This window comes from Actinia tenebrosa, unplaced genomic scaffold (assembly GCF_029948245.1).
Source record: "Actinia tenebrosa isolate PJP-AT-01 unplaced genomic scaffold, QUT_ActTen_1.0 PGA_scaffold10__47_contigs__length_13832649, whole genome shotgun sequence".
NCBI classification, from domain to species: Eukaryota; Metazoa; Cnidaria; class Anthozoa; order Actiniaria; family Actiniidae; genus Actinia; species Actinia tenebrosa.
This window is the reverse complement of record NW_028292570.1, coordinates 11,246,689-11,264,405: the sequence shown is the minus strand read 5'-3', so window position 1 is coordinate 11,264,405 and position 17,717 is coordinate 11,246,689. Positions and strand designations below refer to the sequence as shown.

Here is a 17,717-nt window from a genome sequence, read left to right as displayed (position 1 = left end):
TGGTCTTGAGAATAAGATTCTTTGTTTGAGTTGTGTCCATATTCATGTGTCTTCTCATGTGCAACCATTAAACAAAGAAATGATACTCTAGGGAATGACACGTGGTCTTGAGAATAAGATTCTTTGTTTGAGTTGTATCCATATTCATGTGTCTTCTCATGTGCAACTGTTAAAAAAAATAATACTCTAGGGAATGACATGTGGTCGTCTGAAATACATGAAAACATTAATCCCAATAAATCTAAAGAGGTATTTTAGTTTCATTATTTCAAAGCCCTCTGGAATCAAAATGCAAACATTGGCTTTATTTAAGTGGAAAACAAGAATAATATCAGTCGTAAAACCATTAAAAAAATAATGAGACACAATTGACAATAACACATAAAATTTCAGTCCCTAGCCCCTAATTAAAAACCAACCACACCATATTTTATTGTTTGATGTCGGTTTTGAATTTCGATGGATAACCTGTCCCAGGTTTTGAATTTAGCATTGATACTAACAGGGGAGAGCGGGTCTGAATTCAAAACCTGGGACAGTTCCTCCTTCAAAATTCAAACCCTCCATCAAACATTAAAAATAGGGCGTGGTTGTTTTTTAAGCCAGTTAAAATGCATGTGCTCGTATTTGCATTGAAATTCATTGCATTCATTGAATTTCAATACAAACCCTTGCCCTAGCATTTAAACCTTTATATAAAGCATGGAAAGAAGATTTTTTAACCATATTTGAGTCAAACCTCAGGGATATAATATGAAACACTTTGAGATGTAAATGAAGCTTTGTTTTTCCCTAATCTGAAAAGTACAGTTGTGTATTTACAAGACATCACAAGTATTGTAATAAAAATATCGTAACAATCATATTATTCATGGTTAAGTTGCTGGTCTAGAACTCTACTAATACTTTTAGTCTGTCCGTCCTTGTTAGTGCCATCCTAAATACATTGCTTGGTTTTTAAATACATTTCTGCCAAATTATTTTTTTGTTATTTTATTTGGTTGTTTTAATGATACTATTTCACTAGACATCGTTCGAAATACACGCTTCCTACGTAACCCCCTCTCATTGCTTTTTGGACATTTTGTTCGAAGAGTCGTCGATTTGTTCGCAGTACCTCTGCTGCTTCTGTAAGCAAAAGGAAAAAATATATTATAGTGCAGCCACGGGAAACCCATATAGAGCATAGTTACTTCTAAAAAAGTAACTATGCTCTATATGGGTTTCCTGTGGTTTGCCATCGCTTCCCTGTGGTTTACGTTTCAAAAGCTCCAGCTGTAATCAGATCTGTACTGTAAACTGATAGGTGATTGAATTTAATCACCTATCAATTTACAGCACGGATCTGTTACAGCACAGGGAAGCGTTCCTAAACCACAGGCAACCCATTAAGGGCAAAGTTACATTTCTAAAAGAAGTAATCAAAGTATAGTCAGGTTCCCTGTGATGCTCTTACTATAACCAGGGCCACTTACATAGGTAACCAATCAAAATGTAGACTGAAAACAATGTATTCCAACTTTGGATAGTTGGGCCGATCAGAAACTTAGATTGCATGAGAATGATAATTTAACCTTTATGTTACATGTAATGGATAGTATTCATTCTACAATTTGATTGGTTCTTGCTGTCTAGGTGGCCCCCATTACAGTAGTCGCACTGTTATAATATAATATAAAAATAAGTTTCTGTACAAGTTGGAAAAAGTACAGTGCTATCATGCAGCATGTACATGGCATGGTATTTACTAGTCAATGATTCAACCAATCACAACAGTGGTTTATTGCTCGCCTTTCACCACTGTGGTCCTGGTTTGAGTCCTGACTCAGATTGGATCATTTGTGAATTGAGTTTATTTGATGTGTGGTTCTCTCTTGTGCCTTATGGTATCCTCCCTCCGTAAAAATCAACATGTGAGTTATTGTTTTATGTTGTAAATATAGAATGTAGTGGTAGTGCGTGTGGAGGGAACCTTGTGTCACAGCTCTGTAAGGTGACCAATAGTTGTAAATTATAGGACAGTTCTATGTTTAGTTAGTTTCCTACGCACTCACTATTAGTGTCGTCACACAACGCTCACTGCCCTAAGTAGTAACTAAGTAGCGTTGCATGATGACACTAATCGCGGCTGCGTAGGAGACTAATGTTTAGCAAAGTAATCTTTTCCTACCTTTGTTTAAAGGATCATCAGGGTTTGGTTCCTAAAATGACATGAAAAAATAATAAAAAGGGGTTCATGTAGGTATAAGCCAAATTGAAATTTCCATTTGTCAGCCCTTGCATCTGTTCATTCGTCCTTGCATTCATTCATGCATCCATCCATCCATCCATGCATCCATGCATGCATGCATCCATCCATCCATCCATCCATCCATCCATCCATCCATCTAACCAACCATACAACCAACCATCCATCCATCCATCCATCCATCCATCCATCCATCCATCCATCCATCCATCCATCCATCCATCCATCCATCCATCCATCCATCCATCCATCCATCCATCCATCCATCCATCCCATCCATCTAAACACCCACCCACCCATTCACCCATCCATCCATCCATCCATCCATCCCACCCATCCAAACAAACACCCACCCACCCACCCATCTATCAATCCATCCCTTCATTCATAGATACTTACCAAGAAAAGATATTGTAATCCGTAGATTATGGAGTTAATGGTCAACACAGGTTTCCAGTCTTCTCTATTAACAATCAATCAGAATAAGTTAGCTATGACTGCATTAACTTAAGAAGGCTGTTGAATGAAGCATGAAATTTGCTGTATCTTTTGAAGCTTTGCCTCAGCAATATAATTTTTTATGACTTTCAGCAATATATATTTTTCGAATTCACAAGAGTGAATGCAAAACAGTTAATAAATTCAAGCTTATGCATTTGCTGCATTCATTTATGAAGTCTAGCCATTGTTTTGCACTCACTCAAGGGACAGAGAGGTATGTACATATTCTCAAATGCCAGTACACATAAGCGGCATAGTGGTGAGAGCGCTCATCTCTCATGAAGGTGAACAATTTCAATGTTTGGAATCACCATCGTTTATGACTCCCTCTTTCACTCCAACGAAGGACTAGCATCCGAAACATCAGTAAGTTTTTTCATCTTTTCACAGTGTAAAATTTACCCTTTTATCATTACTGTCATGTATGACTAGTAAGAGTTGCTTGTTGGTTCTCTCCTGTGCTTAAAATGTTTTTCTCCCATTTCTCCTCCATCCACTAAAATCAATTTCTGAATTTGAATTTGAAACCAGTGGAAGAGCCACTCTGGAGTAATCCCATTTATTTATTTTATTTGGTACGGAATGGCTGGGAAAGGAAAATGAATAGTGACGGAGAAGAAACGTTTGCCTTTAAATATAGGAACTTAGACCTGGAGAGAATAGTGGGAACCCTGGCACTTCGTGATTTTACATACATACGCTACTTGAAGTACATTGCACATGTTTGTAGAAGACCAAATTCAAATTTAACGAAACAGTTGCTGTTTGCAATTCCATCTGCTAAATATGTTAGAGATCCATGGATCAAAATTAGTCAACTTCTTAATGTTGATAAACACCAAGCTAAGAAATCTACACAAGACAGAAAAGTTCTAAAAGGACTACTACATCAGAACTTTGGCTCTGTGTAGACTATATAGTCCCTGCTGATCAACTTATAGTTGGAAATAGCGGAATGACACTGATACTGATACTGATTCACTACACATGTATATATATATTTTATCCCCTAAAAGCAGGATAAAAAGATTTACGTCATGACAATAGCCCACCTCCGAGATATGCTTCGCTTGTCACGCACAAAGGTTTCAGTATGAAGCTAGGTGCTAAATTAAATTAATTCTTACCGCCTGTCACGAATGACTGAGCATTTAGCACGTAGCCTCATACTGAAACCTTTGTGCATGACAAGGGAAGCATTTCTCGGAAGTGGGCTATTAATGTTTCCTGGACAGCTTACCTTAAAATATTTAAACAGATGTTTCCTTCCAGGTCAATATTGGGATGGTAAACCTAAGAAAAATAGAAAATGGTATAGAGTTTGGCAGTAAATAATTAGCAATTAGTCCTCAAGCCACCATCACCATCATCATCAACATGATCACCATTATCATCATCATCACTATCATCGAGCATCATTATCATCATCATCATCATGATCACCATTATCATCATCATCACCATCATTATCATCATCACCATTATCATCATCATCACTATCATCGAGCATCATTATCATCATCATCATCATGATCACCATTATCATCATCATCACTATCATCGAGCATCATTATCATCATCATCATCATGATCACCATTATCATCATCATCACTATCATCGAGCATCATTATCATCATCATCAACATGATCACCATTATCATCATCATCATCATCAACAATATCACCATCATCATCATCATCATCATCAACATGATCACCATTATCATCATCATCATCATCATCAACATCATCACCATTATCATCATCATCATCATCATTATAGTCACCATGCATTATCATGATCACCATCATCCAGCATTTTTATCATCAGCATCATCATCAGCATCATCATCATCATTATCATCATCATTATCATCACCATCATCATCATCACCATCACCGACATCATCAAGCATCATCATCATCATCATTATATATAGTCACCATGCATTATCATGATCACCATCATCAAGCAATTTTATCATCATCACCTTAACAAATCGCACATAGATTTCCATTGTCTGTCCTCTTATTGATCATAGATGACGTCTTAAAATGCTCAAAACTAAAGTGGAACCACGAGCGCAGCGAGTGGTTTCACTGTAAAGTTTTGAACATTTTAAGACGTCATCTATGATCAACAAGAGGACAGACAATGGAAATCTATGTGCGATCTGTTTTTTACAACAAACTGTGAAATGTTTACAAAATAAAATAAGCGAAAAGTTTTTCAAAAATTTGTCATTCAAGGAAAGCAAGGCGATAGACCAAACAGCTCCGATTATTGTGAGCTTTTGAATATTTTCGCTAAGATAGTTAGTTTTCATGATCATTAGAGGACAGAGTACAGAAGTAAGACGAAGGTTTTTCGGTTATTTACTTTTGAAAACTTCAAAGGTTATTTTATTACAAAAGTTTTTTCATAAAACACGTCAACATTTCACAACCAAACTTCCTACGCTGTGATTGGCTAATTTTGACAGTTCTTTGACAGCCACTGTGAAAGAATGCTTGCTATTGGTCAAAACTTTTGACATTTACTTATAAATGGCTTTTTTAGCTAAGTCGAAAAGAGTTTGAGTCAGAAGTCAAAGGTTCTAAAAAACGAAGCTTACTAATAAGTTCAGCTAAGAAAAGCAATGTCAATTTCGCTTGACAACATAGACATTCACGTTCTGGATGGAGCAGCCATTGAAGATCGACTCTGGAATGGAGTTAATGGCCATCTCAGACTGTACAAGCTCATTCAAGTCTTTTTCTTCGCAAGTTGCAAAGCGAGATGAATTTTTCATGTCTTCCTCTATCTTTTCCTCCTCCAGAACTGAATATTCGTCGGCAAGACTATCAGCAAGATTAAATTCAAAGTTTGGTTCCTCTTCTGGTTCCATTGTCGACTTTAATTAGCAAAATAAATTCGCAAAATCACAGTCCTTACGATAAAATCCTACCGGCGAGTCTTGTTTTCAAAAACATTACGTCATCCATGTGTCTGTCCTCTTATTGATCATAGCTCTCAGCCAATCAGAATGTGTTATTTACGTGAGTTGTTGTAAAAATCATCATCATCATCATCACCGACATCATCATCATCATCATCACCGACATCATCAAGCATCATCATCATCATTATATATAGTCACCATGCATTATCATGATCACCATCATCCAGCAATTTTATCATCATCACCATCATTATCATCATCATCATCCATCAGGATAAGTACCTTTGTTTCACATTTCACTTTTGGAGCATCATGAGGATATCCAGGTCCAACCTGAAAAAAATGAGAAAATCATTTATTTAGTCAAATGTCTTGAATATAACAACTAAATATTAAACCAGTGGTAAAGAAGACCTTTTGGGGAAGCAAAGGGCCCAGTTGTTCAAAGCTTGGTTAGTGCTAATCCTGGGTTAACTCTAAATAAGACCTATAGAGTTAACCCTGGATTAGCGCTAATCCAGCTTTGAACAACCGGGCCCAGGTGGAGTAGCAGTGAGAGTGCTCGCCTCTCACCAATGTGATCCAGGTTCCAGCCTTGCCGGGCTAGGTTTTGCATGTGAGTAGAGTTGTTTGTTGATTCTCTCCTGTGCTTCGAAGGTTTTCTAGATTCTCTGGCTTTCCTCTCTCCTTAAAAATCAACTTCTAAAATCCAATTGGAATCCAGCGGCAGAAGAGCCACACTTTGGAATCCACCATTTATCCCATTTAATTTTATTATATGCTTATTTATGAGAAGCTTACCTTAAAACTAAATACAAATCTTCCATATCGGTAGAAACCCTATAAAAATGAAATTAAAAAATACTCCTGATAAAGGATGATGTAAAAATAAGCATGGGTGGCGTAGCGGTGAGAGCAATCACCTCTCACCAATTAGACCTGAGTTTTCTTTGTTCGATTGTATCTTTCTGTGATTGTAATATGATGTATTGGGAGGCAAGGGTGGCTATAAATAAAGACCGCGCTGCCCTCATACAAAAAGAGGATATTACCTTGGCTGTGTAAAGATATGGACTTTATCTTTGAGGGTTGAGGTGATATCTTATGAGTAAGCACAGCAAACAGTTATAAGGTATTCTCAACATGAGAAGATAAAACACATATCTTTCAGTTGCCATGTAATATTCTGTTAAAATTAATATAAGATTATCGATGAATTACAATTTTAGTGGCTTTTTACTACTTAATAGAATTCATAAGAATTATTACCGAAGGTGCTCACATGTGAAGATATCATCTAATCTTCACAATATATCACTTTTTATTATATAATTACCAATGAAATATCTATTTTTCTCTATTTCGAAAAATTGATATCTTCACACGTGAAAATAACATGTTATTTTCACGTGTGAAGATAACACCATTGCGATGACTATTCAAAAATACACGGAAATAATTGCCTGAAAAAGCCAAAACATACTCCATTGATAATTATATAATAAACAGAATATTACATGGGCGCTTGGAGATACGAAATTTATCTTCTCGTGTTGAAAATCTCTCACTCGTTCGCTGCGCTCACTTGTGAGAGATCTTTTCAACACTCGAAGATAAATTTCGTATCTCCGCGCGCCCATGTAATATCCTCTATTTATTACACATTTAGGGTCAATATCAGTGTGACAAAGCCGTGAATAAAAACCATATCAGTGAAGTGATAGCATATCACTTCACGGTGAACTGGAAATTGTACATTTTGTCATTATATCGACCCTAAATGTGTAATAAACAAATTTTTACATGTTAAGAGCCTGATATCTTTTTTATTCACTTGTTTACCATACAATGTCACTCACTCACTCAAAGACTCGCTCGTTCACAATATGATATGGAAACACAGGAATAAAAATGATATCAAGCTCTTAACAAGTGTATAATCTCTATATATTCGATATCTCATTATATCATAAGATGACATTATTTTTGTCAAATATTATAGAATGAATGAAATTGAGCTGATCCTTGCAGTATATGAAGCAACTTATGCAGCTGCAAATTGAAAGACTCAGAAAAAAGTCTGAGTCTTGAACAGCAATTCCGGTGACATGCTCTAACCACTGAGCTACCAAGTCTCATACATGAGACTTCAAGGCACATTAGGTGGGTCTATTCGGCTTTATAGAATGAAAAAAACAGTAATTTACCTCATCTGGTGAAATATTTAACTTGAAATTTAGAAGATCATCAGGGTCTGGGAATTCTGTCTGACATGTTCTGGGTAAACAAAGTTCGCTGATATCTGGAACAAATGAAATGAAAAATGTTTATGAGCAATATACAATCTATAATATACTACATTGTGTCACCTTAACTGTAATTCCCACATTAACTAATTAAGCCCAATTATTTTTTATTTAGCATGCTGTACAATTCCAATTCAATCTATGAGTTAGATAAATATTATTTGGTTGATCCAAGTCACGGCCAACTGAATGATTGATCCCTGGAACAACTTCAGGGCTGATCTTTGTCAGACCATGGCTGACCCACAGATCAGACCCTGAAACAACCTCTAACCAGGACTGATCTAAGTCAGGGCATGGCTAACTCACCGATAGAACCCTGAAACAACATCTGGGCTGATCTAAGTCAGGGCATGTCTAACTCACTGATAGAACCCTGAAACAACCTCTGGGCTGATCTAAGTCAGGGCACTGCTAACTCACAGATCAAACCCTGAAACAAGCTCTTGGCTGATCTAAGTCAGGGCACTGCTAAGTCACAGATCAAACCCCTAAACAACCCCCTGGGCATACAGTATGTAAAGGGAAATGCACTTGAAAGCAAGAGCTTGCGCAAAGAATACTTTTCCTATACGAGTTGTATAAAAAAATATTTGATTTTATATTTTATGCCATTTCTCTTGTGTCACATATTATGTGCTGAAACTTTGCATTCTTACTAATATTGAGGTACTCTTTCCATTTCTGGGGTGCTGGCTTTGTCTAATGGGGTAAGAGTAATGTGACCTAATACAGTGTGTGCAGCATTAGCCATCGACTCAAAACCCCTTGAGATATGAATAGCAATGAAACAACTGCCATGTTGGTTGATCTAACAAGAGAAACTAAAGAGGAATGCATTGTTATCATCAACCAAGATGGTGGTTATGATGTAACATGCACATGCTCTATAGTGCTATGGAATATGGTACTCTAAATTAGGTATTTGGATAAGTATGCTAGTACTTAAGAATAAATATAATAATCAAATCTTAAAGCTTGGAAATGTACCCTAATGGAAAGGTATGAGTAAGTTAAAATTAAGATAAATAAATTAATGTAACTATGATCTCAAACTCTGTTTTAAATAGCAAATATTGAGATTTCGTAGATTAGGAAAAAAAATCTTGTCCAGAGAACAATCTTTAATTGTATCACGCCACAATTCATTTGTATTGCATGATTATTATTATTTTCGATGTAAGTTTAAAAGAACAAATAAAGCCACTAATATAAAAACAATAATACAAAGTAGAAGTACAAATATTCAATATTATCAAAAGACAAAATTTAGTATCTAACTATTTTGGAGGATATTTAAAGCCTATTGCGTGAGGTATAGCAAAATAACCTATAAAAGTGTTCACAAATTTCGTTTATAATTCCAAAACAAAAACCTATAAGTAATGGTTTCTTTGTCGAAATGGTGTCTTCATAGAAGGAAGAACGTTGCTCAAAGAGGAATATAGAGATAAGGAAGCGAAAAAATGTAGAAAATAGAGTATTTTATGAAGAAGGTAGTCACATAACCAACGCATTTCTTTGCACAAACCAGTAAGATTAAATGACACAACACGGTCATATTCACCCTTGCCGCACCTTTCTGTAGCCTTAACTGTGCTGCTGAGGCCCTTTTTGTTCCACTCTTCGAGCCTTCGCCTTCTTTTTTCTGTTGTTTAAGCGAAAATAGTTTAATCATGGCTCAGCTATTTTAAAAATCAAGACAAATAGTCTCTAAAGCAAGAATATCTTAACATGGACGGACAACTTTCTGAATTTTTCACTCGGCGCCGGGTCAAATAAGAGCATTTGATTGGTCGATTTTTATCGGAAAGTTTTCGGATCATAACAAACGACAAGTTTTTGGCCACCGAGGAGTGTTCGAGGGTTTGGCGAAAAACTATCGATAATTTAAAACAATTTACGTACTTGTCTCAGAGAGACTCAGGAACTGTCTCAGGAAATAAGAATTATTTGGTGTTGATATTTTCATTTTAGCATAATTACGAAATAAAAGTACAAATGTTTTTCCTTTAGTTTATATAATGTTATAATTTGGCTATCATTTAAAAGTAGACAAAAGACATCTTTTAATGAAAAGTTTCTTAGAAAAATAAACCTTAGGAAAAACAAAAATAAGTCCAATCAGTTTTAAAAGAGTACACTAAGAGGTTACAAATCTGTGATACGAAAATTAAAATAAACTAAGAAAAAGAAGTGTCAAAAAAGTATGCTTAGTGTGGGTTACCTGTGTCAAAGGAAAGATTTCCGAAATTAACCCGAGGACGTCGCGAACTAGTAATACAAACGGAAGCGGAAGTGACGAATTGCAGAGTTTATTTTGGCGCCGTTTAGTTCACTTCCGGTGCGCTGGTTTGGACGGCCGCGTCTTTTTCCCGCCATTTTCATTGCAACAAAAAGTTAATTTTTTCAAAACATTTGTCATTTTGTTTCGTTTTGCTTCAAATCTTTCTCAAAATTGTCCCCAAAATTGTTTATTTTTCTCAACAATTCCTCGCTTTTGAGTCTCCTTCTACAAGGTAAGTTGTAAATAAATTAGAACTAAAGGACTTACAGTTTTTAAAATGAAAAGTTTAATGTTTTGTATAGAAAAATATCAAGATAAGCACTTCCTACAAATGACAAGCTTATTTTTTCGGATTCTTTTGTTTATATCGTGTTTTTTAAAGGTTTTTTTCTTTTTTGTAGATAATAATATTGCTATTCAAAATACTTACCAAAACTCTATTAAACTAATATGAAAATAATTTCTTTAAAATTTGTTCTTTTATTCCTGAGGTTTTTATAAGCAAATAATGTAATGTCATCTTAAATTTTTTTTAATTGCATTTCCTTTAACGTTGTTACAACTTTGGTTTACTAAATAGACTTTTCGCTTATATTTATTTTTTGTTTTTCGTTTCTTAATTGCAGTTAACTTATTTGGTTTGCTTTTAGGGCGAGGAAAAGCCGGATAGTCCACGGGAGTTTTTAACATTCGCAAATGGCTTCAAGTATCTGTTCCTACATGAAAAACGTCAAGCCCAATTATAAAACAAGAAAACAAAAGAAAACAAAAGATCTGCTAACAAAATCATCAAATCCTTCGACAACTTATGGGTATTTTTCTCTTCTGCCAAAAGAGATGCGCTTTCAAGTTTTTTCAACAATTCCTTTGGCTGACTTAGGAAATCTGGCCCTCACGTCCAGACCATTGAGGGATTGTGTGTTGGAGTTTATCGAGAGTAAACAAGGGCTTGAGAAAATACTCCCCTCTATAGCGGTGTCGGAAGAGAGTGCAAGTCATATCGAAGAAGTTGTTTTGTTTGATGATGCTATGAAATATACTGAGCATTTTGGAGATCTTGGTAAGTAAATAAAACTGTCTCCATCCATCCATGCATGCATCCATGCATCTATCCATGCATCCCTCTCTCCCTCTCTCCCTCTCTCCCTCTCTCCCTCTCTCCCTCTCTCCCTCTCTCCCTCTCTCCCTCTCTCCCTCTCTCCCTCTCTCCCTCTCTCCCTCTCTCCCTCTCTCCCACCCTCCATCCATCCAATAATTAATTTATATGTTATAATTGCGCCTAACGTGTTGTTCTTTTCTATGCTAGGTATTTTGATGAAAAGAGTAAGCTGTCTTTTTTCCACAAAAGAGCGATTAAAGGAAGTCGGGTTAACGCTAGACAAGGTAAATATTTTCTTACAATTCGTTTGTTACTCGTTATGATAGAAGATACTTATATTTAGTCACTTTTATCCCTGACAGATGTTCAGTAGCACGCTGCCTAATCCCCTTTTTACTGGGATACCTGCGTTTGCATAGTCATGAAATACCTTTGTTTTTGCCTATAAAAATGAGCAACAGAGAGATTGAAACTGCTCGAGAGTTCCGTCCAATGGAGCCAAGCCAAAGATACTTCCAACCGTTTAATCCGTTATCCGTGAGATATTTTTTTCAAAGTAGCACGAAGAAAGTTGTTCATTTGACACCTACAATCAAGACGCTTTACGATTTTCTAATAGATCAAATTTGTATTTCCTTATGAATAGTTAACTGTTCCCAGGCAGCAGTATACGGGTTCATTCAATAAACAATTTTAGGGAAGAAAAAAAAGAAGAAGAAGAAAAAAGAAAAGAAAAGAAAAGAAAAGAAAAGAAAGAAAAGAAAAGAAAAGAAAAGAAAGAAAAGAAAAGAAAAGAAAAGAAAAGAAAAAAAGGAAGGGAGGGAGAAAAGTAACAAAGAAAAAATAGTCTCTTGATTAGGCGGGGTTCGAACCCAAAGACACAAATTAAAAAAAAAAAAAAAAAAAAAACGATTCCACTTTGCCATACCCCCGAGACATCCGCAGAGCTGAGGCGTCGTATGGACTTCGGACCTGACGGCGATTAAATCCTTCTGCCCTTGGGTGTACGAATTACGCAAGAAAATGTTCTAGCCGAAGCATCAGGGGAGAGACCAGCCGGCCCCCAGACCATATCGGCTAATCCCTTGCATCTCTGCCACGCACGGAATCGGTTGAAAAAATAAAGTCAAAAAGTTTAGTCTATCCGGTGCATTGTTTTAACGGCTATTGTTATGAAAATTTCTTTGAACCGTGGCTCAGTGGGGGAAAAAGTGGGCTTCGAAGACACTGAGTCAAGCCCCCTGAGGATGGTTAGTACCAGGATGGGCGGCCTAAACATTATACCTACAAAATATTTTTGATCATGATTTTTTTCTTGGTTTTTTTTTCTTGTTTTTTTTTTCCGACTTGAAAATAATAGAATAGTTATCTAATTTTCAAGTTTATCTAAAAAGATAGATCCTTTTGATTTGAATACGATTAATTAATTACATTCCACTGATATAAATCGTCAAAAATTAAAAGGCATTTATCAGGATGGTAAAGGGTTATTTCGTGAAATGCGTAATTTGACCGTTTTAATTTTCGTGAAACGTGATTCATATCGACACTCCCTTAACTGCTTTAGAAAATTTAAGAGTGTAAAGCAATTTTGAAGGACGTTTTGAGCTTGTATATATAAGCCTGTCTTACCTTTTTGAATGAAGCATTTAGATTTGGCAGAAACTCAGCGCCTCGCTACTAAAAAATACAAAAATTCATATGTAACTCTCTGCATCTTCAAGCAAACCGCGTGATGTCTACAACATATAGTTCCATAGCATTCTCGAACTCGAACTAGAATCCGACGGAATTAGAATTTGGATTTCTAGATAAATATTTTTTATAATATTAATTTTATGACATAAGTTTTTAATTCAAAATTCTTGGGGTGCATGTTACGTCATAGCCGCCATATTGGTGGACTATGCGAAGCATTTGAAGCTTCTCTATTGTTAGATTAACCAACATGACGGCAGTTTCATTGTTATATATTCCGGAAGGGATTTTTGGGTCACGTGGTTTCACTCTAAGAAAAGCTTTTGATGCCCCACCTTAGTAGCTCCATCACTGTTACTTTAGAAACTTAGCATTTTATCTTTACTTCGCCTTTAGATTTTTAAAGACTCAGGTAATCTGCCCCACCATGGTATTCCAGTGTACCTTGCCCCTAGGTTCTTGTTTAAATTTAATATGATATTTGATGTTTTTTCCTTTAATTTTTCCATTTTAAAGGACACACAAGTATCTTTATGGACCATGCCCCACGTTTATGTTTAAATGTAACATGATGTTTGATGTTGTTCCCCATGTTTCTTTCCCTTTTTTTAGCTGAAGGACACACATTCATTACTATGCTCTCAGTTTGGTAGTGAGTTCGCTTACAGCTGCTATGGGTCGTTCCTTCGCGCATTCATCGCAGGATGGGAAAACGATGAGAAACTAAGGGCATACAATGCGATAAAAGGTATCCCGGCAATCGATAATCAAGTCTTTTAATTTTAACTGAAGGTAACAGAAAATAACTTTCTAAAGATTGCTAATAAGTATTTATAACAGCGACACAATTTGATGGTCAAGTTTTATATTTTTGCAATTCTCGACTTTCATATCCCCATAATGCCTTGCGTTTTTGGGGGGTAACCAATCAAAAAACTGTCCCAAATTGAAAAGTTTCTTAATTGAATTTATACTATACCTGCTTTTATCTGTACAATGCTGATTATCAGTTTATTCCAAGTTATTTTTGCGTGTGCAGATCACCAAGAGTTTTGGTCTTACAGAAAATGCATTGACTTACGAAAAAATGTTTAAAATTTACCTTAAACGTCTTCAAGCTTCTATCTTTTTCTGTTTTTTACTTCTTCATTTTATCTTTGGATATCAAACAAGGTATTTCAAACATTGTCTGATCAGCCTTCAGCAAAATAAGTGGGTTTTACCCTCTGGTTATCCCCCAAAGACGCAAAGGATTATGGGGATGTGAAAGTAGAGAATGTCGGGTATGTTTTTATTTTTCGCCAACCAATTTTTCTTTTTCAAGGCAGTGAAAGTCATTTCCACTTCGCTATCTCAGATCAGAACATCTTTCAAAATTTCTATTCCAATTTTCATTTAGTCAGTATATTTAACAATTAGACATCAGCTTTTTATGTGCCTGTCCTTTTATTGACGATAAATTGCGTCATCACATTATCAAAGTAGTGTGGATCCACGAGGCGTAGCCGAGGCAATAGAGGTGTATCTCTGATATCTCAGTGCTATCATGATTCGCTTTATTAACAACAGGTGCCTCATGTTTGGACGAGAGAATAGAGAAAGTGCTCAATTCGTCTCCCGGTACCTACCCTTGGTTTGAAAAGTACATTCGGGTGTTCTGTCGTGAGATTTTCCTGAACAAAGCCCTTGATGACCAAGATAGGGGGTTCTGGTTGTCGACTATATTGAAGCCATGGCCACTTGTCTTTCAAGCAAGACTTCTGTACATTTTGTACGGACCTTTCTATCGTGATACAGGTATATATATGTGGTCAAAAGAAGTTCATTTAGCCTGTCCTGGGTGGTAATTTCTGTCATCCATTTAGATTACTCGGGTACAAAAAAAAAGTAGTAGCACTTAATAGCCAATGGCTAACAAACCTGTGGCCCTCATTCCGTGATCGAATTGGAATTTAGGAGTTGATTTTTGCGGAGGGAGGAAAACCGGAGAACCCGGAAAACCCTCGAAGCACAGGAGAGGACCAACAAATAACTCTACTCATATACAACACCGAACCCGGCGGGACTCGAACTCGGGTCGCATTGATGAGAGGCGAGCGCTCACACCTCTTACCACCCGTGCTTTCCAAGAATTCCCAAGAATGTGACAATCAAGACACACGCTGCAGTGCATCTCTTAAATGAATGCAATAAAAGCACAAAGATCGATTAATTATGGATGGTTGAAATTCCATGTACTTTAGGTCTCATCAACTGGGTAGTCATGTCCACGTGTCCTACATTCTATGGCGTCGACGACATTGAAATAAGAGATCTCGCAGAAGCTTTGACACTGCTGCACAAGGAATGCGAGAAGACCTGGAATGATGATGATATCATAAGCGTCATAGAGGAACTCTCAGGTAAATTTATAGACCCCTTGTAGCACGTCAGAAGGCTGGTCAATTTGGAGTACCTTACAAAACGTTTCCAATTCTCATGAGATTGAAATTCTTTTGGTTTGTCGAGCTGCTTTGACATCACATGTAAGGGGTCTCAGGCCATGGCATAGCTTTTTAATGTAAAGTAAGCGGTTTGCTACATGTATTTTACTGATTGTGTTTTTGTCCGTAATATGGTACATCTTGCGTCAAAATGCGCGACTTATCCCCCCTCTCCTCCCCTTCCTACTCTGGGGCTCTCACCACTGTTCAGTAACGTATGTTTAATTTCGTATTTGCAGTTATAACTAATGACTGGTGTCTAGAGAACACAGCCAAGCTTCTTGTCATGTGCGGCGAAGAAATCACTTACGCAGTTCTGGGAAGCAAAGCTGTAAATGGAAGAGTACACGAATTAGCTTATCTTGGATATTATGTGACGCAGGTAAACATAACTGAAATCAAAGTAAATGGTTTGAACCCAGGTGCTGAAGTTTGGTGTGAAATGTGAACTGAAATCGTTGCCAAAAGTCTTTGCACGATAACATTTATACAAAGATGCAGCATTGAATATCTCAATTGACCTGAAACATTATGTTTTGTAGCTCGCGGGTCGTTATGATATGGGAAGAAGCAAAAGCAAAAAACTAGAATCGTTCATGGGGCTAATCAAGAAAATCCTCACCGCCATGCCAGGATACAAAAATAAAGTATCTTTCACCATGTCGCTATTCAACGTATGGGAAGAGAATATTATTACTCTTACTGAAGCAATACAGGAGGATACAGGTACTGACTGAGCTATGTCTTCTTCCTTACGCATGTAGAGGCGAATCCTGGATAATGTCGAGAGGAGACGGGAGGGTGGGGGTTGCGGTCTCTCTTTAATGAACTTCGCCAAACTATTGCAATACAGGAAGATACAGGTACAAACTAAGCTATATCTTCTTGCTTACGCATGTAGAGGCAGATCCTGGATAATGTCGAGAGGGGAGGGGAGGGGAGAGTGAGGAATACAGTTTTTCTTCTTTCAACTAAGACACAATGTTGTCGCATTTCCTTTTGATTTAAAAATAGCAGCAAGCTCCTTGACTGACGTTCGACAAAAAGAGCAAATGTTTCCTTTTATTATTGTTTTCGTCGCTCTTCTTCACTCCAATTCTTTGCATGTTATGTATATAGCACGCACTAATATAGCTTTTGGGGTATTGAGGCATTTCCTAGTGTGACTGCTCTTCAAAAAAACTTATGAGCAATGTCATAAGCAATAACTCTAAACTCTGTATCGGTGCCATTAAATGTTAGTGATTGTTTGGATCCTTAAAATGGTCTTCATTTGGTGTAATGTTGTTTTTTTTTTGTAGAACGCGAAGGATCACCAGAAGAACAAGAACAAGCACTTATTGAAACAGTCCACAATCTCTCCAAGGTGGCGGCGTTTCTTCTAAAAGAATCCATTGCTAAATGAGTGATTAACCCATACAAATATTGTTACTGACCAATGCAACTACATTTAATGTAGTTTTTTTTAGTAAACTTATGCACTAGTAAATTGAAACCCCCAACCCCAACACCCCCGGGACAGGGCGGGAAATGTAGCATCCATGTAGTGTTAAATTTTTGCACTTTCGCTCCGGTCCCCTGGTAAAGATTTTTTGCTTTCAAAATAGTTAAGTTGTTGAAGTATATACCCGTGCAATGACGCTGTTAAATGCGCGTTAAAAAATCTGCGGTCTTGCCTTGTCAATTCCCCGCCCTGTCCCGGGGGTCGAAGGTAAGGGGTTAATTAAGTAGTGCATTATGCTCGCGTGCAAACTCAGTGACCTATGCAACGTTAACTGTGCAAGAAAAAGCATCACTCTAAAAAAATCATTTGCAAAATATTCTTATTTCTGTAAGAAAGCAGTAAGTCTCTCTTCTCATTTTGTTGCCCGTCAACTGATATTGGATTTGGGCTAGTTTCTCAGTCACCAAAAGAAAATTTCTAAAATCAGTAATAAAGAAAATTTTGGCGATGAAAACATTGACATTTTACAGCGGCGAAATTTGTTGATTGCAGCATAAGTACTAGGTGGCAGCTGAGGTTAAATCCATTAATTATTACAATTCTTATGCAAAAGATAATATGTAAATAGTATTCTAAACTGAACTACAAATTTTACCCGATTTATTTATTGAAGATTTTGAAATATCCAAGACTTGCTAATTTATATGC

General features: G+C 36.7%; 2 protein-coding genes across 2 annotated transcripts; one reads left to right on the top strand and one right to left on the bottom strand.

Moving 5' to 3' along the window:
* Positions 1 to 762: 762 nt before the first annotated feature.
* Positions 763 to 9,755, bottom strand: LOC116306957 (NEDD8-conjugating enzyme Ubc12). The gene is made up of 8 exons (XM_031717096.1): positions 9,577 to 9,755; positions 7,900 to 7,994; positions 6,494 to 6,532; positions 5,975 to 6,025; positions 3,990 to 4,042; positions 2,648 to 2,711; positions 2,171 to 2,201; positions 763 to 1,128 (listed from the first exon to the last, which is right to left on the bottom strand). The coding sequence occupies exons 1-8, from the start codon at positions 9,674 to 9,676 to the stop codon at positions 1,016 to 1,018; spliced, it is 546 nt and encodes a 181-aa protein (XP_031572956.1). The 5' UTR covers positions 9,677 to 9,755; the 3' UTR covers positions 763 to 1,015.
* Positions 9,756 to 10,981: 1,226 nt separating this feature from the next.
* Positions 10,982 to 16,970, top strand: LOC116306954 (F-box only protein 47-like). Its single transcript, XM_089026386.1, has 8 exons — positions 10,982 to 11,345; positions 11,592 to 11,668; positions 13,695 to 13,830; positions 14,652 to 14,879; positions 15,326 to 15,484; positions 15,805 to 15,947; positions 16,108 to 16,291; positions 16,867 to 16,970. Exons 1-8 carry the CDS (start codon positions 10,982 to 10,984, stop codon positions 16,968 to 16,970), a joined length of 1,395 nt encoding a protein of 464 aa, XP_088882512.1.
* Positions 16,971 to 17,717: the final 747 nt, after the last annotated feature.

Bases quoted from the DNA above. Each gene is read 5' to 3' on its own strand.
- LOC116306957 (XM_031717096.1), bottom strand. From the start codon at position 9,676: ATGATTAAACTATTTTCGCTTAAACAACAGAAAAAAGAAGGCGAAGGC. The intron at 7,995-9,576 runs GTGCGGCAAGGG...CATTTGTTCCAG, and splicing joins ACAGTTAAGGCTACAGAAAG to ATATCAGCGAACTTTGTTTA. The intron at 6,533-7,899 runs GTAAATTACTGT...TCATTTTTATAG, and splicing joins TAAATATTTCACCAGATGAG to GGTTTCTACCGATATGGAAG.
- LOC116306954 (XM_089026386.1), top strand. From the start codon at position 10,982: ATGGCTTCAAGTATCTGTTCCTACATGAAAAACGTCAAGCCCAATTAT. The intron at 13,831-14,651 runs GTATCCCGGCAA...TATTAACAACAG, and splicing joins GGCATACAATGCGATAAAAG to GTGCCTCATGTTTGGACGAG. The intron at 14,880-15,325 runs GTATATATATGT...CATGTACTTTAG, and splicing joins ACCTTTCTATCGTGATACAG to GTCTCATCAACTGGGTAGTC.